The 21,552-nt window shown below is 55.4% G+C and overlaps 1 protein-coding gene across 1 annotated transcript in view; it reads right to left on the bottom strand.

Moving 5' to 3' along the window:
- PLXDC1 (plexin domain containing 1) overlaps positions 1-21,552 on the bottom strand; it is a 53,917-nt gene that overhangs the window by 17,999 nt on the left and 14,366 nt on the right. The window contains exons 3-8 of the mRNA XM_037140619.2: positions 14,459-14,602; positions 14,106-14,175; positions 13,373-13,495; positions 12,626-12,744; positions 11,542-11,641; positions 808-903 (exon numbers count right to left, since the gene is read on the bottom strand). Of these exons, the coding sequence (XP_036996514.2) occupies positions 808-903; positions 11,542-11,641; positions 12,626-12,744; positions 13,373-13,495; positions 14,106-14,175; positions 14,459-14,602 (652 nt within the window). The remainder of the gene's footprint in view (positions 1-807; positions 904-11,541; positions 11,642-12,625; positions 12,745-13,372; positions 13,496-14,105; positions 14,176-14,458; positions 14,603-21,552) is intronic.

The following is a 21,552-nucleotide window of genomic DNA, read 5'->3' as shown; positions in this document are numbered from 1 at the left end:
CACTTCTTTTCCCAGCCCCTGCTCCCAGAATCTCCAGGGAAGAGGAAGAGGTGGGGGTGGGGGAAGCAGGCAGGAACGTCCCAGAGGGCAGGGAAAGGGCCCTGGCTTCAGAAGCTGGGAGCCACCGTGAGACAGAAGATGAAATTAAAACTCTCCTTAAAAAAATACAAGAATCAGAGTACGGTCCCCCTTTCCCTCAGTCTCCCCAGCTGCTCTGACCAGATCCTGGAGAGCGTCCAGCCCTGATCCTGCGGAGTCCACAGCAGCAGCGTGGGCCTCTGCCACGGTGGGCCTTCCACTGTGGGTGAGTGGGGTGCAGAGAGGGGAGAGGAGCTGACTAAACCCTTTCATGGCCTTCTGCCTGTGGGCTCCGGCCTCCCCCCAACTAATGAAAACACAATGATAAACCGTGGATCACTCAGTTCCGTTCCTGGTTATTTTTCCTAGGGCTCGGTCTAAGTTCTCAGAGGCATGTGATTCCTGGGCTTCAGTTACGTGTTAGTGACAACGGCTGCCATTTGTCAAACACAAACCACACCCCAGGCCTGAGAAATGCCAGTTAGCATCAGGGCCAACATTTATGTCCTCAGTGCTCCTTACTGTGGTTCTGACCCTGACCAAAGCCCTGGGAGGGAGGTGGTGTTAGGACCAGGGGACAGATGGGAAATGGCGTGAGGTGGCCACACCCACACAGGGGCCAGTGGTGGGCCTGGGAATGGCACTCAGTCTGTTTGACTCCAGAGCTCTTTCTAGGACACCACGGTCCCAGGACGCCTTCCCCCGTCAGTGGGAACCACCCCTACTTACTTGGCAAGGGGGTAAACTCCACGGCCGACCTGCTGGTGACCTTGCTGGGGTCCAGCTCCACACGGTGGTATTCAAAGATGGCCCTCCGCCGGGATTCTGAAACAGAGGCAGAGCCGACAGGTCAGGGCTTCGGGGCCTGTACCAGGAGTCCAGGGGTGGGCAAGAGATTGTAGTGAGTGGAACTGGTGGCAAGAAGTGAACCCGTCAGCCTGGGGTAATGACGCTGGCGCTGCGGCAGAGACAGGGGAGGCAGGAGGTGACCTTGGGAGAGCTCTGTGTTATGAGCAGGTTTAACTACCCAGTGCAGAGGCCTGGCTGCTCCTGGGGTCAGGACATGGACGATCCCATGCTCCTGTGTGTCTCTGTGTCTGCGCAGCTGCTGCTCCCTTGACCCATAATGCATTTCCATCCCTTTTCTCCCTGTCAAGCTCATCCGATCCCTAGTTCAGGGGCCACTTCCTCTGACAACCCTCCTTGACCATGACCTCTTCTTCCCCACTCAGGCCAGGTGCGGTCTTCCCACTGCATTCCCCAACTTGAGTGGTCATTAGATTTTACTTGGAGGGTGGGTGAGGGGCATTAAGCTGTGAACATCTGGTTCTGAACCTGACCCAGAGTGAGCACTCTGCACATGTCTGTGGGTAGACCGGCTGACCTTGGGGAACCTCTTCCCTCCTGGACGGAGGCCAGAGTGAGGTTCGGGGCCTGGAGCCAGGCTCATGTCCTGCCTCGGTCCCTGCAGAAACTTCCTCCAGGGCCTCAGAGCCAGGAAAGCCCAGTTCTGATTGGAGTTCTATTCCCAACTCACTGCACAAACTTCGGGCTTCAGTTTCTTTCCTTTTCTCTCTTTCTTTTCGAAGATTTCATTTATTTTTTTTTTAGAGAGAGGGGAAGTGAGGGTGAAAGCGAGGGAGAGAAACATGGATGTGAGAAAAATGCATCAATTGGTTGCCTCTCGCACACCCCCAACTGGGGAACCATCCCACAACCCAGGCATGTGCCCTGACTGGGATTCAAACCTGGGACCTTTTGGTTCTCAGGTTGTCACTCAGTCTACTGAGACATACCAGCCAGGGCAGCCTCAGTATCTTGTCTATGAAGTGGAAAGACAAAAACACCTGCTACAACATGCTTTGGAGGAAAAAACTGGAATTGTAGATGAAAGGACTTTTGCTAAAATGGCGGTTCTTGAGATGCTCTGCTATTTCCCACCACACCCCTGTTCTTACCCAAGAACTGTGACTCGGGGTTGGTTTTGTTTGGCCCTGAAAAGCAAGCAGCCAGCCACTGAGCTTTATGAATGAGTCCCCTATGAGGGGAAAAGGCCACGTAGTGTTTGGTTGGCCCAGCACCCCTTCTTATGGATTGCTCCCTCAAACCCCTTTGGGGGTACTTCCCCCAGCCCCTTCCTACATGTGGTTTGCAGGAGCTGCCATCTTCCGTCTTCCTCCATGACCCTGCCTCCCTGGACACAGTGATTGGTCCAGGGCTGAGCATCTGATGGAAGCTGGACCAATCACGGACCTTCCCCAGGACTTTTCAACTGTAACCAAGAGGCCCGCCCTTTGCTCTTTAGTAGTAAAGCTAAGGTGCAAGCCTGGAATCTGTGAATGGCCTCGGCCCCCGAAACAGTCAAGACCACAGAACGTCCTCAAAATACGTGCCATGCAATGAAAAGGAAACTGCTCTGGCCTTGAGGCCAGCAGAGCTGCCCGGGAACTAAACAGGAATCTGCAGCCCCACCTCGGAGGCCTGTGCCGAACCTGCTGGCCTCCCCACTCAGGAGTCACTAGGAGGGTCTGCCTGTTACTCATGGGTCAGGGTCCACTCTAGGCCACGGGGAAGAAGGTGTAGAGCCTGACCAGAATGTGGAGGAAGAGAAGCTGTGCAGCAGGAGAGGGGCCACCAGGGAGGGGACTTTTAGGCTCTGCCCTTACCATCGGCGGGACCTTGGACGAGGGACTAAGCTGAGTGAACCCCACCCAGAAATGGAACTAGTCATTCTGTACTTATGGGGCCAGTCTGAGAACTGAAGTAGGCACCTTAGGCAAAGCACCTGAACCAGAAGAGCCACTCGAAGTGGGAGAGTTCCTCTTGCTTCTCACCACGGCTCCCTTCGTGTGTTGGGTTTTCTTGTGGCTGAAACTTTCGGGCATTTTGGGTCTCTCCCACCCCCTCAAACTGAACAACATGAGGAAAGTTTCTCCCCCTCCCTGCCTCCCCCAACCACCTGATGACAGATTTCTCACCAGTGATTCTTGAGTGGGTCCCTCGGGTCCTCAGCAACTCCCGAGGATGCTGTGGACAGACCGACCCCGAGAGGCGGCCTGACCACGGGGCTGTGCCGGCATCTGGACATCCCGGTCACCACTCACCCTCCCTCCCTCAAGGGCCGTCCGTCCCTCCGCTGCCCACTGTGGGCCTCTCCCTTTCCCCCTTTTGGTTTCCAATGTCCAGCCTGCTTGTGTTTCCTCCTGGGGGGTGGGCAGCCCTCCACTCTTGTCTTCCTAGTTTAGATTGGCTTTCGAACCCCCTGGAGAAAGAAAGAGCTAACGGGAGAGGTGGGGGGAGATCAGTGCCCAGGTGGTGAACAGGCCTTGAAAATCTCCCAGGACACGCCCAGGGCTCCTCAGAGAGGACTTTGGGCTTAGCCTTCATTTGCTGTCAAGGAGGATGACCACGCCAGCCCCACGGCACCCTTCCACGGGGACCCCTGGACTGCAGCCGGACAGTTTATAATGAGACCCAGGCCTCCTGCTGCCTTTTCCTCTCTTCCTTCCATTGCAGGCAGATCGGGGGACTTGATGCCTCTCTCAGGAGCCTGGCTGGAAAGGGCGGGTTGGGGGGGACCCGGGCACTCCTGGAGGATGCCCAGAGGGAAGCACCGCCCAGTGTGGGCTGTACGAGTGACGAGATGGGTGTATCAGGTTGAGAGCTGCAATGACAAGTTGTCTTGCCATTCATTTCCTGAGTGGGGAAACTGAGGCCCAGGGAGATTAGCCCATGGACTGTAAAAGTTCGTATGACACTTTACAATTTTCCAAGCCTATCCACAGTCTTAAATGGAAAAAAAGCTACTTAATGACAAAACGCACACAGCACCACCACAAACCACACTCATTTACCTGTTTAACACGAAGAGTGACCTGCTCTGTCCAGGGGGTGGGGCTAAGTCCTGAGCACCAGTGAGGAGCTGGACAGACCCGGCTCTGCCCCCTGGGGCTCACACCTGGCCCTGTTGGAGGCCCCTGGATCTGATTTCTCTCCGTTGCTCTCACAACTTTCCGAGGTACACAGACATCACTGTTCTCCCCTTTTCATGAAGGAAAGAAGTGAGATCCTACAGGGGACTCATTTGCCCAAAGCCAACAGTTTTCGTTTGTTTGTTTTTGCAGAGCCCAGACTGAAAACTCAAGCCTCGATGCCAGGGTTGCTCCAGAAAGTCACCGAGGTGTGTGTGCAGAAAAATATTTATCAAATTCTGGCTCCTGGAAGGGGCTGTGGGGAGAGGTGGAGGCGGGCAGGGGGCTCATGTGTAGCATCTGCTGACTCTTGTGGCAAAAGGGCTGATTTCAAGCTGCCAGTCTGGAGTCAAGAGCACAGAACTTCCACCAGCATCCCCAGCACACCACTGTTTAAGCTGTGTTTTAACTTAAGAGTCCAAAGGAAACGTTTGTTAGTTTTTTTTTTTAATCATTAAGCCAATGTCCTGAAGACTTAGTAATCAGGTGTTTATTTTTTCCCAAAAACCACAAGTCCGAGAAAGAAGAGGCCCCGCAGGCAAACCTCACACCTGTCAGGCAGTGCCCAGTGGGGCTACCAGGGTCCTGGGGAGGGCAGAACCACCCCTCATCAGATGCTGCGCGAGGCTCACAGAGCCCTGTATCACGTGTGTGCGCGCGCGCGCGCACACACACACACACACACACTTTTTTTTGATACAAGAAAGGCCCCTTGCCGAGCGGGAATGGGGTCTGAGACTGGGGTGAGGAAGGGCGCCTTGCTGTAATTCATCTGCCCAGAGGAGGCGCCAGCGTTCAATGCTTCCAGAGCCCCTTCCTGAGTGACACCAGCTGCTGTGAGAAGGTGGCCTGGGCTTTAAGTGACCTGGGGGATGCGGGACAGGTAGGTGGAGGATGAGGAAGCTCCAGGCAGCCTTTCACATCTCTGTCCCACCCCCTACCAGGGACCATCTCTCCTGAAAAACCACCCCTTTCCACACCAGAATGTAATAGAAAAAAATAAATGGGAAACTTCATGTCTGCTGAGGTGCCCGAGGCCGTGGGGTCTAGAGACTGGGTAAACTTTTCTTCCTTTATCTGCCCATCCTTCAGGGCTCAGCTCAAAGGATGTGCCCTCCTGGAAGACTTCTGCCACCCTCGGGAGCAGTTAGTGGCCCCTCCCCTGAGCCCCGCTGCTTCCTGTGCAATGTCTGGGGTCATCTGTGACACCGCACCATCAATATTTACTTTGCGGGCCACCTGCACCCCAGGCCACGAGCTCCCCAGGGGCAGAGCCAGCAAGTTATTTGTCTCTGTCCCCCACACTCAAGCACCAGGCCCTGCACATAACAGGGCCTTGAGAAATGACTGTGAATGGATGAATGGGTTACAAATAGTCGTGGAAACAGCCTGCAGCCCAAGAGAAGAACGCCCTTCCTCCCTGGCCCATGACAGATTATGGCTTTTGTCAAAAGGGCCACTCCCTGTGGGCCAGAGACAGCCAGACAAGTTAGAGCTTGAAGTAGAAGAATCGGCTTGCAGGATTTCTGCACCTGTGGGGACAGCTGCTCTTGGTCAGAAGGAAAGTGAAATGAGAGGGACAAAGGGAGTCAGAATTGGGGAACGAGGGAGCCAATTTTGGGGACAGACACACAAGCAGCATCCAGGGAAAGTGGGGCTCCAAGCAGAATCTGGGGGGGGTTCTCTCTACCAGCTGGGCTCAGAGTGCAGCTGGGGCTGTGCCTGAAGGAGAGGCGGCCAGAGGCGGTCAGATGTCTGCCCAAGCCCGCCACGGCCCTCCCAGCAGGGCGGGGGACCAGTGCGGTAGGGAGGAGGAGGCGGGTGGGTGTGCCGAAACGCATCCTGATTAAGGTATTTGCTCAGTTCCACTGCTAATTTGTCCTTATTTGAGTATGTGGCTTTGGTAATACTTTTATTTCTCTATAAACAGAACCCTTAATATCCCTGCCTGAGTTATATTTGCTTTTGATTATCCTGCCAACATCTGGGGCTTGCCCAAGGACAATGTCTGTCTAAATGACCAACAGATCCCTTCCGGCACTGAGGCCAGGGCTGCCCCAAAGGCACATATCTGGCCGTTCCAGACATTCTGTTTTATCTCTGCTTCCACTCATCTAAGATTCAGAAATACGAAGGTCCAGACACGGAAAGCCCTGTCGCCCTATTAAGAAACGTTCGTGGTTCCAAACAGAGGTTTACATGTGCTGCTTTGTTTCAATACAGACGCCAGTGGGAAAGAACTGGGTCGTTCAGAAAGATCAGACCGATGGGTCCTGCTCCGAGCTTCCCTCCAGAATTGGGTGGTTATGGTATAAAAAATACTAGATGGTGGTTCAGGAAAAGCATTCATTCACCCAGTCATGCGTTCCTCTGATCGCCTGGTTATTCCTTCAACAATCATGAATGAAGCCCCAGCGAGGGGCCCCAGAGAGAAACACAATGAGGGTCCTGTACCCAAGGAGGAGTCCTCCTCGCAAAAGAGGCAGGGAGAGGAAAGGAGGCAAAGTGCCCTGACCGAGTGGCTCAGCTGGTCGGAGCATCGTCCTGTACCCTAAAAGGTGCAGGTTGGATCCCCAGTCAGGGGACATGCCTACGTTGTGGACCTGACCCCTTAGTCAGGGTGTGTACAGAGGCAACCAACTGATGCTTCCATATATATCATATATATATGAGTATATATATATATACACACACACATATATATGATATATATACACATATATATGATATATATATATATATATATATATATATACATATATCCCTTCTTCCCTCTCAAAAATCAACAAATAAAAGGGAGAAATGGCAAGGCTCAGGGAGCAGAATAGGGGGAAAAATGGAAAAGTGAAAAGAGGGGAGAAGAAGCCCCCAGATGGACAAAAGGCTCCAATGGAGAGGCTGTAAAGGACACTTTGTCCAGAGAGGCCAGAAGCAGAATGGCCCGATCTGGTGGTGACGTGTGTCCGCCCTCCACACCCTCACTTGGCTGGCTCTTCTCTCTCTTCCGCAGCCAGTTCTGGGGCCTCCCACTCAGCAGCGCGGCGCAGAGGTACAGCTCAGGCCTCTGACATATTTCTGGACTCACATCTGACTTTGAAAGGAAAGGAAGGTTCTGGTAAAGGAGAAGGCCCAAGCATTAGGGCCATCGAGGCCATACTGGGGCCAGCCAAGGGGCAGTTTATACTTTGGAGCCTTTAATAATGAAATCTGCATTAATCGATCCCAGTAACTCAGAATCCGTGAGCTGTGACGTGGGCATCACTAAGGTTGCTTTTCCACTGTCCATAAAAGGAAAGGTTTCTTAAACGAGGCAATTATATTGACTGCTTGGGGCCTCTCCAGGCAAGTAAAGAGAGTATCGGCTACTGTGTGTTTTGTGTGCCTCTGCAGAGGGTGCTGCTAAGCGCACATGAACCTGCATCAAAGCGCGTTCTGCAGACTCCGCTCTGAAGCCTGGGTTCCCACGAGGAAGTAATGGTAGGAAGACCTCCCCTTCCCTCAGCCCAGGAGTCAGGCTGTGGATTCCCTCCGCCCTCAGGCTTGGGTGGGAGGATGTGAAGGCTGGGAAATGAGAAAGTCCCCGGACAAGGTTCAGGCATGTCCAGATTTTTGAATAGCAGGGAATCCAACTCCATCCGTCACAGTGCCCCAGGCAGGGAGGAGCCAAGCTGGGGTACAAGGGCAGTGATGCCACCTGTTCTGTAGGACTGGCTGGGCTTGGACAGTGGGAATGTCCATGGGGATAACGGGCTCTGGGGATCACAGCGCTCTCCCGGAACTTCTGTCTCGTTTCAGCCCTGCTTGTTCGGGATTTACTGTTACTTGCGGCTCAACCTAATCTCAGTGAATTCCCTCCTTCCTGGGTTGAATATCAGATCCGGAGGAACCTGACCACTGAACCACCTAAAAGCCATCCTTCCCCAAAGCAGAGATTACGGCCCATTTCAAAACCCAACGAAGGCCATGGAGACTGATCCAGAAAGATGCACACATGAGACTATGCTCCGCCCACACCTCAATATTCTTCCTGAGGTCTAGGCCTGGATGACCCAGAAGAAAACCTTGACAAGACAGATGCAGTTACCAAAGCACCCACCTCCAACTCAAGCGGTGTCAGGCAGGCCCTGCTCTCACTGGGGGTCAGCAGAGGGCAGGGAACAGGGTCTCTGCTACCCCCACCCCACCTGCTTTGTTGTCACAACACTTGCTCTTGAGCTGTTGCTCATTGTTTGAGCCGCAGGCATTGGGCAAAGTGCTGGGGCCACAGTGAGCCACCGGGGAGATCAGAGCTAACTGGACAGAAGGCAGGTGAGCAGGGCAGCACGATGGGTTTAATATTAAAGGTATCGACAAAGGCTAGAGGAGTGGGAGAGAAAACAACAAATTCCACTGCATGGAGGAAGCCACATCTGAGTTTTGCCAGTTGGTAAAAAGGGAGTAGTTCATACAAGAAACCGTGTCACAGAAGTCAGGGTTGCCCTTGGCATGTTTGGGGGACAGAGGGCATACACACCAGTGCCCTGGACAGAGTGGTGGGTGATGGGAGGGTCTGGAGAGGAGCCTATGAAGTGGGCCGTGTGCAGCCACACGGGGCCTCGAATGCATTCTGAGGATTCTGACTCTGCTGCGGGCAACAGAGAGCCAGAGAATGACGTGATCAGATCTGTCTGGCAGTGACAAGAAGGAACGGAGGACGGGGGGTGGGAGACTGGAGTCTGGGAGCCCTTGGGCAGTGACTGGGGGTCAGGCGCAGTCTTTGACCTGGTCAGTGGATACGATGCCTTGGCAAACAGCACCTGCAGTCACCGGAGCCAGCGGTTCCCACAGCGGAGCCCTTGCATCTCCTCCGGCCTCTCAGAGCAGGCAAAGCTGCCCGCCTGTTTTTTCAGGTGCACTGTGCTTCCTCCCCCCACCCTCTACCCGGCCTCTCTATCTCCCAGTCTGGCTCTAAAACAGCCTTTCATTCCAGAATCACAGAGGAGCCTCAGATGCAGACACTCCCAGGGGACCCGACTTCCTCTAATTCACCCTCGTTCAACAGCTGGATCCCACAGACGTTTCCTGAGACTCTGCCATGCCCAGTGTGAGGAAGACACAGACAAAACCGGCCGGACCTGGCCCCGGTGGTTCAGTGATGCACAGGGAGGCGGGAGTGCGGATCGGCCCAGGGTGTGCGCACAGGAGGGTGTGTGCACAGGAGGAAAGGATTCGCCTCTCTGGGTGGAGTGCAAATGGGTCAGACTTAGTCTCGATGGTGGACCCTGAGGTTTAAAACCTCCCGGAAGATCCGGTTTTCGGTTCTCCCTTTCCTGTGTGACCATAAGCAAATCACTCGACCTCTCTGAACCTCTGCCCTCATTTAGAGAAGAAGGAAGTAGAGTAGCCTTCCTTTATCTGCAGGGTGCAGGTCCCAGGACCCCCAGTGGGTGCCTGAAACCAAAAATAGTACACTGCCCCGTACACACTGTAGTTTCCTATACATACGCGCCTGCGGTGGAGTTTCATTTGTAAATCAGGCACAGGAAGAGATGAACAACAGTAACTGATAATAAAATAGAAGAATTATAACAGTACACTATACAAAAGTTATGTGACTGTCTTATTGTCCTGCACTCCCCCTTCTTCTTGGGATGGTGGGAGGGGACACAATGCCCGGGTGACGGGATGAGGGGCACAGGTGTCACTGCCACGTAGCACCAGGCTGCCGCTCACCTTCTGATGAGACGGCTACAGACTGACGGGCAGGGGGTGCGGACAGAGGGACGACGCCCATTCCTGGGCAGGACGGAGCGGGACGGCGAGAGATTTCATCAAGCTCCTCAGAGGGACGGCGTGCAATTTAAAACTTAGGAGTTGTACATTTCTGGAATTTTCCATTTAATATTTCTGAACCTCAGTTGACTATGGGTAACTGAAACCACAAAAAGCGAAGCCACAGATATGGGGGGGCTGCTGTACCCCCACCCACATCGTTGGGAGGACGACTGGCAGCTGTCCTGTGGGGAGGTCCACAAGGCAGGACCCGAGTGGGGCGCTGCCTTCTGCCAACAGCGTCGTGAGAGCTCTTGGAGATGTATTTCCCCCCAACAACTGTTGCCCCAACTGCAACCCCAGCAAACCCCTGAAGAGCAGTCTGGGAACAGCTCTGAACCAGAGGACCCAGGAGCTTGGCTTCCCATCCCACAGAAACTCTGAGGTCGTGTGTTTGTTGTTTTCAGCCACCAAGTTTCAGGGTGATTCGTTATGCAGTAGTCGCTCACTAACACAATGGGGCTGACACTGAGACGTCCAGCTTAGGACCTGCGTCAGGCAGGTGGAGCGATGCCGAGAGGGGCCCAGGGGCGGGTCTGGCAGGTCCTTGCTGAGCCCCTTGTGAGAGCGCTGGGAGTTCTGGAAGGGGGTCTGGGGAGGGGCAGGTGAGGTGGTGGGAATTCATCCTACAGAAAGCTCTCACACCGGGCACGAGAGGACCTGCCTGCAAGGACACTCACTGCGGCCTCATGTGTTGTAGCAAACTATGGGAAACAGCTGAAAAGCTTACGCCCCAGGGACTGGTAAAATCAGAGGCGTCCATGCAATGGGCTGTCACTCAGCCATGAGAAAGAAGGAGGTATGTGCCGCTCCAAGTGGCGGGTGGGACGCGCTTGGCTCTGGGAAACCACAGCATCATACGCTCTCATCTGTGTGCAGTGCACTGTGCTTTGCCATGTAGGATGCGTTTTGAGCCCAAACTTCCAGGAAAAAATCCTTTTGTTTTAATTTTTTAATTCAATTATTTATTTATTTGTATTTAGATACTTGTTTTTTGTATTATAAAGGAATTTTAGCACTTATTTTTGAACATACAGATATCACTATTGCTTTCTAGAGTTACGCTTTTAACACATAAGTGTAAATAGATTTAAAAACACATAGATATGGAATTAGTACTGCCTATGTACAATGCGCATCCTTATTTTTCCCTAAAAAATTTGGGCAAAATGTATGCATTATAAGCAGCAAATATGGTATGTACATAAACTTACCTGCAGGCTTGTAGCTGCAGAAAAAACCTGCCAGCCTGGTTGCTCAGAAAGGGGAACTGAGGCAGGGGCGGGGCAGGGATGGGAGAGAAACCTGCTTTTCCCGTCTCCTGCAGCCCCCCATGAGATGCCGTCCCCCACGTCACCTGGCGTGGGAGGCAGTTATGACTGTGCCCTAGGAGGACGCGTAAACCCTCACTTGGTGTCTGGAGATTTTCTAAGCTGGGGGTGGCTGAGGGGAAGACCTCGGCTCGCCTGCCCATCGACAGCCAGAGCAGCGCCTCCCGCTGGAAATTTCACAGGATAAAATGGTTCCCCGCTTTAAGGAAGAGAAGGTGGACCTTGATTGGCCTCCTTTCTTTCCTTATTCCCCGCTGTCCATCCACACCCCCTCACCACTGCCCCCGCCCCCTGGAGCCTGAGCTGAGTCCAGCCCAGCCTGGGTCTCTGCCGAATCCCTGGGGACTCACCTGGCACGTCTGGGGACGTGTTGACAGTCATGAAGGCGTCCGACAGGCCTGTTTTGACGGGATGCTGGGAGGAGCTGATCTCCAGGACGGACATAGGGATCTGCAGCAGGGAGGAGAGGCTCCGTCTGACCCCCAAACGCTCTAGGGCCAGCCTAGACTCCCCCTCTGCGCTCCAGGCCCACCTGCCTGCTTGGCACTGCCTCTCGGAGGATGTGAAGACATCCCCCAGCCAAGGGACCCCGTTCAAATTTCAAGTCTGGCCCACACCACCTTCAAGCACATTTCCATGTTCTATGCTCCGTCTTCGTGAATGGCACCTCCATGCAGGCCAGAGGTGTCAAAGTCAGCCAGCCCCTCCCTTTTCTTCATTTCCGCCTCCTCCATCTAATACATCTCTAAATCCTGTCCATTAACCAGCTAACTGGCTCTCAAATCTGTCCAGCTCTCTCCATCGACCCCTAGACTAGACTCCAGGCCGGCAACACCTCTCTCTTCGTTCATCTCCCAGCATTCCCTCTGAGCCACTAACAATCTGTTCTCTACTCTGAAGTCAGAGTGACCTCTGTCAAAAGCAAATCTGGTGCCCCACTCCCCGACCCCGACTTGCCCCTCACGATTACCCCTCCAGCCATGCTGACTTCTTTGCGTGCTTTGCACCACCCACGGTCTATCCCGACACAGGACCTTTGCATATGCTTTTCTCTCTCCTGGAACATACTCCATTCTCCTCTTTGCTTCCTTAACTCCTATGCCTCCTGCAAACATTACCTCTTCTCCTTAGGGAAGCCTCTCCTGACCCCTTACTGAGGTAGACAGCCCCGTGACAGCCTCTGGTGACACAAGGCACCTCTACTTAGGAGCACTTTTTACAGTGGCGATTCTGCACTTGTCTCTGCAATTACTGTCTGTTGTCTCAACCAGACTTAATCTCTGCAAAGGCAGGTCCCACAGCCACCTTAGTAACTGCTGTGTCCCCAGCACCAAGCCCTATGCCAGGCACATTTCCAGTTCTCTGCAAATATTTGCTGAATGGAAAAACAAGGGGCCACAAGCCCCAGCCACCTCTGAAGGTGGGCTCTCTCACCTCTTTGTAGCCAAATACAATGCGGCCGTCGCGGTGCAGGGCTGCCTGGAAGGTGAAGCTGCCCCTGTCCTCCCGGCCTTGGAGGTAGACACGGTCCCACTGGACGACAAAGACTGTCCCTGTGGAGAACAGCAGAGACCTGGCTGGATGGGGAGGGAGTTCAGGGAGCAGGGTGTTGCAGAAACAGTGGCCAAAGCAGACTGGCCCCAGGTCAGGCCTCTTAGGGACAATGGAGGCAGTTTGCACATTTGACTGAAGGCAGGAGCTGGGTAAGCCACCAACCAGCCTGGCCAACAGGCTGGAGAGGAACCGGAAGACCCCACTTCAGCCCCCACACACCATGCTCAAGCCGCTCTTACTCCAAGTGTGCTCCTTCCTTCCTGCCCATCCCGACCGACATGAGATAAAAAGGAGGAGAAATAGCAGAAATGCCCCTTCTCCTGGGATGGGAGGTTGGGTGTTCAGGGACAAGCTGGTCTGAGTAAGAAACAGTAAAGGTCCCTAGTGTTTATTTCACCTCTACTAAGAGCCAAGCCCTTTATTTCGTCATCACGTCACATCCCGCCAGGCAGCAGGCGTCTCGTCACCATCTTGCCGAGGAGGAAACAATGCAGAATGGTGGGGCGGCTGCCTTACTGTGTGACTCTGGCAGGTCCCTTGCCCTCTCTGGACCCTGCTTTCCTCTAAAGGGGCTGGGCCGGGGGAATCCTAGTACTAGGTGACTTAGATTCCGAGATCTGGTCTCACCGTTGTCAAAGTAAGCAACTGTGGAATTTTCGGAGTAGCCGGGGTTGAAATTGGCCATCAGAGGGGCCACGTACTGAGTCGCTGTGAGCATCCGGTGGGTCACGTCACCAGTAAAGATGAAGCCTGGGGTGGGGAGAAGTGCAGAGGAATCACCAGAGAAGGCCCAGAAGGGCTGTTCCCTTATGTTCCCCCAACAAGGACAGGAAGGAGCCGTGCAGACAGAGCTAAAAGCAAGCCTTGAACGTCTGTTCTCTACACCCAACTGGTAGGCTCAGGCGTGTGTGGAGGAAAGGGGTCCCAGACCAGAGACAGTTCTCCCCACCCCTCTAGGTGGGCACAAAGTCCCTCCTCTCCGTCTCCCTGGGAACGTACACAGGAATCAGAGATGGGCCCCTGTTTCAACAGGGAACCTGGTCCCAGGAACCAAGCTCTCAATGCGCCCTCCCTTTCCCTCTCTGTCAGATGCAGAAACACGGGGACCACAGGACTGGCCTGAGCGGGCCCAGAGGGACACACACACACACACACAGGTGCAAGTCAGCCGTGTGAGGGTGGCATTGGACACCATCAGTGACCTCCCTCCCAACAGGGGGCTCCCAGAACAGTCTCACATGGATGCCTCCCTGGTCCATCTACCCAACCCTATCTCTGGGGAGCCTGTCCCGCCCGGTGGGTCCCCAAGTTCTGGCTGAGAGCTCCAAATCCTCCCCCATCCCTGCTGACCGAACCTTACCTCCGGTTGCTATGGTGATCTGCCGCAGAGGATGCCCGTAGAAAGGGAAATCGAAGGACAAGACCACTCTCTGCGGGGGATGGGACAGAGTCAGTGTGGGCCAGGCTTCAGGCCAGGGGGCTGGACATCTACACTGCTCCACGCTTGTCTGGACAGGGCGGGGGGGCAGGCACGTACAGGGCAGGCTCACAGGTGGGCACCCCAAGTCTGGCCACGCCATCCAGGATCCCCTGGGCGGCACCTCCCAGATCACATGCCACAGGCCATCAGCCACGCCCAGTGACCAGGTTGGGGGTGGGGTGGCTCCCAGCCTCCCAGCCCGGGGCGGCACAGCCGGGAGCGGGGGCACTCACCGAAGCCTGCCGGTGGGTGTTGGAGAGGATTCTGTGGACCTTCAGGTGGCTCCGATTGGCCCCAGCCACGTCCACCCACAGCTCCCGGCTGCGGGGTTCGCTGGGGCCGTACAGACGGGACACATAGTAGCTGTGGTTGTCCTCCTGCCACCGCCCAAGACAGAGCCCACAGGAGGCGTGAGGTGTCGCCAGGCATGCCAGGAACCCTCCTGTACCTCCCCCGCCCAGACCTCTGGATACAAGAAGTCACGGCCCTCCCAGGTAGCTTGGACCTGGGGCCCAGGTGGCTGATTTAGTCCTGGTAGTTCCTGGGCCCCCCTTGGCCCCAAACGGCTCCATACCTGGCCCTTAGCCACGCCCATACAGACCTGTATGGCCCTGGCCACATCCAGACCTGCTGTCTCGATGCTCAGCCCGGCCATTCCCAGAGAGGCCAGAAGGCCCTCCCTGCAGCCCTTGAGTCCCCATGAAGCGCACCAACGTGGAGTGTGGCTTGAGGCACCAAAAAGAAATAGACAGGGCAGCCCCAAGCAGAGCCCTTGTCTTCAGGGTGCTCCCACACTGAGGGGGAGCCCCCCTGCTCTGGGGAGTACCCTTTTTAAGGCAGAAGGAGGAAACTGGATCTTAGCAGCTGACAGTCTAAAGAGGGAAGCAGACCCTTGACCTTGGGGACTGCTGGTCTGGCGGAGGAGGCGGGGCTCACACAAACAGAAAACACAGGCACAGACCCTCAAGCAGGGGGACGGTACAGAGCCCAAACGAAGGTCACTGGAGTGTTTAGAAAGGGGAAGGAGGCAGCAAAGGTTTCTTTAAGATGTATTTCTAACCTCTGCTGTGTGCCCAGTAGGGACAAAATACAGAATGAGCCAGAGCACAGCAGGCAGGCGTTAATTCGGTCAGGCCTGTGCTGCACCGGGGCATCCAGCACCAGGACGGAGAGGAGGCTGTTGGCAGAAAGGGTGGAAGAGCCGGGACAGGAAGCATTGTCACAGCATGTCAGCCCGTGGAGCGGGGGGAGGCAGCCACAGGAGAGACGGCGGCCAAGCAGGCAGCTTCCCTTGGCTGCAGCCTCGGAGACAGAGCTGCTGACCCATGAGAAGCCCTGGCTGCCGTGGGCCATCAATCCGGCTGTCCGGAGGCAGTGGCCGCAGACACGGCAGAGCAGATGGCGCTCTCTCTGCCAGCCGCCCGGCCGCCTGCCCAGCCCTGGCCCCGGGCCCGGCACAAGCGGGCACAGGGTGCCTGCTCTCCCCATCCACCGGGAGGAAGACTCTGCTCTTCCGGCAAGTGACGCACTCTGGGAATCTGGGGTTGGGCACAGCTGGGGGAAGATGAGCCGAAGAAACGCGTGGACGGGGGTAGATGTTGACTGCCATCGCCTGGTTGCACATCCATCAAATAAAACTAAAACACATCTGAGGCCGTACTGCTGGGCTCACAAGCCATGTGGGGTGCCGTTGCCCTTGTGACAAAACCTGAACCTCTCAGCCTGGCACCCAAAGTCCCACCACAATCCAGGCCCACCCTCTCTCCAGCTTCACTTCTCTCTTCTTCTCTCCTTCCCTTGTGCGTCCTTGTGCCCCCACGCACCAGACCGGACGCCTCCGGTGGTCTCACTCCTGCCTTTGGACACGCTGAGCCTCCTTCCCGGAATGACCTTCCTTGCCTCCTCCCCATGGCTGATACCAGCTCCTTCGATGCTCAGCTCACACCTCACCTTGTTATTGACCTTCTCCCCCTACGTGCCCAGTGAGGTCCGCCATCCCTTGCCAATGGCCCCACCTTCCATGGGAGCCCTCAAGAGGTGTGTGTACCATTTGTGAGAGCCACACGAGTGCCCCCATGCTTGATTTCTGATTTTACTCATGAAATCACCTGAAGGGGCCAACCTGATGCCCCCACCCCTGGGGTGAGGACCAGTGCTCAAGTGGAGGATGTTGCCACAGTCACCCGCCCCGGGGTTCTAGAAGGTGTCGGCGGCCAGAGTGCTCAGCCTTCCTCCGAGAAGCAGTGCCTTCCATTTCTGCCTCTCAGCTGATTCCCACGGGGGTCAGATGCCGTGTCTTTCCCTCCTGGGTCCCCAGCCCTTCCACCTCCACCTGTCTCTGCCAGGGATCCTGACCTTGGTCAACAAACAAACAAACGAGCAAACAACCCAAAACATGCCCCCCCCCCCAAAATCACCTGTCAAGAAAGAGAGCTCCAGGCACACTGACTCATGCGAAGAGATACGTACAAAGGTGTCCCCAGCCCGCCTCCTCCGCTTCAAGTGCTGAGTGGTTTTTATCACACCCCAAAGCAAAAAATGGGAGGCCCCCAAATGACACTGTATATCTGATGGTCTGCAGGACCCTAACTCTGACCCCAGCTCAGTTGTGAACACCTTCTGGAGCTACTGCTACAGCTCACCTCTCCTTCCCCTGTGGCTCAAATGTACAAGTGGTTTATTGCCCTGGCCAGTGTGGCTCAGTGGATTGAGCGCTGACCTGCTCCTAGTCAGGGGGCACATGCCTGGGTTGCAGCCCAGGTCGCCAGTTGTGGGCGTGAGAGAGGCAACCACACTTCAATGTTTCTCTTGCACATCGATGTGTCTCTCTCTTTTTTTCTCTCTTGTTTCCCCTCTCTCTAAAAATAAAAATAAATAAAATCTTTAAAAGTAGTTTATTAACTTTTGAGGCTAGAATAAAAGGGGGTTTATTAAAGGGCACAGGTCACCGTACAATTTTGCCTGAAGAAAGGAAAACAAGTTAGATGCGATTGGGGCTATCAGCTGCCCTCCCTTCCCCTGCCACCCACCTGCCCAAACTCTGATCCCCTGACAAGTGGGGACAGGTGAGGTCACCTCTGCACTCATGGCTCGAGGTCCTCGCATCCTCGGAGCTGGAGGAGAGTTCGCTGAGGTGAATGAGGAGGTGACCCAGACCCTCCTTCTTAAAAGAGAAGAAGGAGGGATCGGTGCCTGGCATTGGTTGAAACTTTGGAAATAAACCTGGGCAGCCCTGGCTGGTGTGGCTCAGTGGATTAAGAGCCAGCCTGTGAACCAAAGAAAGGGTCGCCTGTTCTATTCCCAGCGAGGGCACATGCTTGGGTTGCAGGCCAGGTCCCCAGTGGGGGACACATGAGAGGCAACCACACATTGATGTTTCTCTCCCTCTCTATCTCCTTCCTGTCCCCTCGCTCTAAAAATAAATAAATAAAATATTTTAAAAAAAACCTAACAAAGCAGGGCGGCAGATAACAGAAATAGGCGTCGCCGTACTACTGCAGGAGTCAGCTGAACACAGCTCCCCACCAGGAACCTGCGCAGGCCTGTGTTTACAACGGCTGTTTGCAGGCTGGGAGAAGGGCCCTGTTTCCATCGCCTGCGTCCTGGGACTCGCCTGGCGATAGCGTCCACTGAACCTCCACGCGTTGGAAATGGGGGCCCTGGACGGAATCCACGCTCTGCAGTAGTGAAGCCAAACATGCTGACGGGTCTCTTGCTGCCTCACTTCAGAGGCAAAGGGTGGCGTGACCGTGACCGGGGACACGTCTCACCAGCCAGCGCTCGACTCCTTTTTCCCGTGAAAGGAAGCAGTCCACTGCCCCAGCAGGCGCTGCTCCAAGGAGCCGGGCTGGCTGCTGCTGGGGGATCCTTGGACAGACAGAATCACTTAGAGTTCCCAAGGAGCCTTCCGGTGGCACCTCTTCAGTGACGAGAGGTCTTCGTCTGACCCAAGGAGAGTCAGAAACTAAGGGAGCTGCTGCCTCTAGCTCCCAGGCAGAGCTTCTCTCCAATGAGTTAGCAACCCCTGGGAGAGTGAGGGCCTCAACTCACACGGAGCATGCTCAGGCCAGGTGGGCGGGGCCGAGGCTCTGCTTCAGGCCTCGGAAGTGCCAAGTGCAGCCCTGGATGGAGTGGCTCAGTGGATTGACTGCCAGCCTGTGAACCAGAAGGTCATCAGTTTGATTCCCGGTTAGGGCACATGCCTGGGTTGTGGGTCAGGTACCCCACTGGGTATGTGCGAGAGGCAACTGATCAATGTATCTCTCTCACATGGTTGTTTCTCCTCCTCTCTCTCCTTCCCTTTCCCTCTCTCTAAAAAAAATAAATAAAAGCTAAAAAAAAAAAAAAGAAGAGTGCCAAGGGCAGACGGCCAGGGGAAGACACACTGTCTGCCATAAGTCCCACACAGGCCCCGGCAGACCACCTCTCCCCGCACAGGACAGCTTTAATTATCCCCTGGACGGTGGGGCCGGAAGCCACATCTGTTTAGAGCCCTGGTCTGGGGGGGCTCCCTGGTGATGGCTGAGGCAGCCTCGAGAGAAGGGGCCACTTGGAGCTGGGGCCATGCCTGCACAGAGCCCAGGACGCCGTGGGGCGGGGCGGTGCCTGGGAGCGCTGGAGGAGAGAGAAGGGCGGCTGGCGTGGCACGGCTGTGACAGCTGCTCTGGGCGGTTCGGGAGCATTATCGCCACAGTGCAACCTGGGAGGCGAGCACTGACCTCGGCCTCGTTTCATAAGTGGGGAAACTGAGGCCGGCTTATCTACCCGCATCCATGTCGGTCTCGCCGGAAGACGATGCCTTCTCCTCTGTCTACCATTTCTCAGGTCTTCACGTCACTACCTCACTGGAAGGTGACTTGGGCCACCTGCCTACCACTGGTTAAAATCTCTCATATCAGAAAAACCAGCGTGGTCCTTTAGGGAGGCGGTCCCCAACCTTTTTGGCACCGGGGACTGGTTTTGTGGAAGACAATTTTCCCATGGACCGAGGGGTGGGAAGATGGTTTCAGGATGATTGGAGCTCATGACATTCAGGCTCACCTCCTGCTGTGTGGCCTGGTTCCTTACGGGTCCGGATGGGTGCCAGTCCGCAGTCCAGATGTTGGGGAGCTTTAGGGAGCACAGAGCTCAGGTACTGTATCACATTCATCCCCTCACCCCCAGCAGCACCTAGAGCAGGGCTTGGCACCTGGCACACAGCAGGCGTCGGGGGTCAGGGGTCAGGGGTGTGCTTGCTGAATGAGCTCCATCTGCAAGGACCCCACGGCTGCTGGTGCCACAGGCTGTGCAGTGTGGCTCCCACGAGGGTGGCACCCTCCCCCACCGCTGGTGTCAAGTGACACAAAACTGTGTAGTGAGGACCCCGCGGCCTCCACTGGGCATCCCAGTCCACAAAAAGCATTCCCACCTCGGGGACATCCCCCACACAGGAAGGCATCTCCTGATTCTCAAGCTCTTCTCTGAGGAAGTGAAGCTAAAAAGGGAGGTGCTTTCAGGGCAGGGGAGAGAAACCTGGCCCCGCCCAGCTCACACCTGGAAGAAAGGTATTAGAGCAAGTGGCTGACAGGCCAGCAGGCCAGCACCCACGGGCCATTCTGATGTCAGCAGGGCGTGGTCCTAAGTGTGACCGCCGGTCCGTGGCAAAGGGAAGGAAGACCTTCCATGCACCTGGCTTCGATCGACACAGGCCGCACGAGTGAAAAAGAGACAGGAATTGAGGCAGAAGGAGCCACGCTGGTTTCCAACCGCTTTCCAGGTCCCTGAGGTCCGATGGTCCTTCATCTCCGCCCTCACTATGGACCTTCCCCGAGACAGCTCGAGTGCTCCTTGGAACCAAAAGGGCCCTGACTAGAGTCTCGCTCACAGCAAGATCAGAGGAAGGACTCCCAGGGACACCCCAGAGAGTCCGTCACCAGCACAGACCATGAGAATCCGAATGGGAAGACAGAAGGGAGAAACCACAGTTCCGAGAGCACTTCTCCCTGGCAGCACTGGCCGCTGTACGCTTTGCCTTCTACAGAGTCAACCACTGCTGGCTTCTTGACTGACCACCTCAAAAAGAATCACGTGGTTGGGAATTCTCTAAACGTGGCGGAGCTTCCCGACTGCCCCTGCAGGTCCCCGGTCACACTGCCACTGGCACCAGCAGTTCTAAGGGTGGAAGTCTGCTCATGGCGAAGACTGACACTTGCCTGCGAATGACCATTCTCTCCTTCTTCCTTGAGTACAGAACCTCCCGGTTTTAGTGAAGCATGTCGCCACCCAGTTAGACCGCTTCCCAGCCCTCCTTACAGCTGGCTGTGGCTACATGACCTTGTCTGGCCCATGGAAGAGGAGCAGAATGACTGCCCTCAGTAGGCATGGGGGGCCTGACTTTGCTTGGTAACCATTGGCTGGGATGCAGATGTGATGGTGGGAGCTGAGACAGCCATGTTGGACCACAGCACAGAAAGGCACTTAGTGTGGGGGAGACCTGGGTCCCCAACACCAGGGAGACACCACATCCATCCCTGCTTACTTCTGTTACATATGAGAGGATAAATTTCTCTCAGGTCCAAGCGCCTCGTCAGTTGGGCACTTGTAACAGTAGCTGAATTTGTACCTAATTAATACAAGGTCCTAAACGGCCTCCTCCGGCCATCAACCTGCAGGCTTCTTCACTATACTCCGTACAGATGTCTCTTAAAAAAGGTTTAGAGGCCTTGCTTGGCAGTTAACTTGACTGAGAAATTCACCCAAACCAAAGCCTGTCACCGAGTTTGACCTGCCCTGCTGTCCGTGGGTCACCCGTTATCCCAGAGGGCAGCCCCCCAGGCACCATGGACTGGAGACGCGGAGCTAGATGGGGCGGCCGCACCCTGCAAGGGGGGGCAGAGCACGAGCCACAGCGCTCTGGAGTCCACCGAAGGGAACCACGTTCCCGAGAAATGCATGGAAGGAGCCCTGGTAGAAAACCCCATTTGTCTGGGGAAGCAACATCATGCGGATTTCAAACACTTTTGACAATGAATCCTTTCTTCCGATTAACCGTCCATGGAAGCTCAATACATAAATTGCATCAAAGCAGGGCCACCCTGGGAGGAGGAAAGAGAAGGGCCTGGGGCCCAGCCGAGCTCCACGCCCTTCTCCACACCCTCCGTGCACAGGAGCCCAGGAAGCAGCCGTGGGAACCTCTCGGTCTGTGAAGCGCCGTCGGAAAACCGCCATCAGAAAACCACTGCCAGGAGCAAGGGCAGGTGCTGGGGCAGCGGACAGGCTGGTGCCCAAACACCGGCCGCACTTCCTAACAGTCCGTGCCCAGCACTGCTCCCCGCTCTGAGGGTCTGTT

The sequence above is a fragment of the Artibeus jamaicensis genome, unplaced genomic scaffold, assembly GCF_021234435.1.
Source record: "Artibeus jamaicensis isolate MK-2021 breed Jamaican fruit bat unplaced genomic scaffold, CSHL_Jam_final contig_1998, whole genome shotgun sequence".
In the NCBI taxonomy this organism is placed as follows: Eukaryota; Metazoa; Chordata; class Mammalia; order Chiroptera; family Phyllostomidae; genus Artibeus; species Artibeus jamaicensis.
This window is presented reverse-complemented; position numbering and strand designations above follow the sequence as displayed.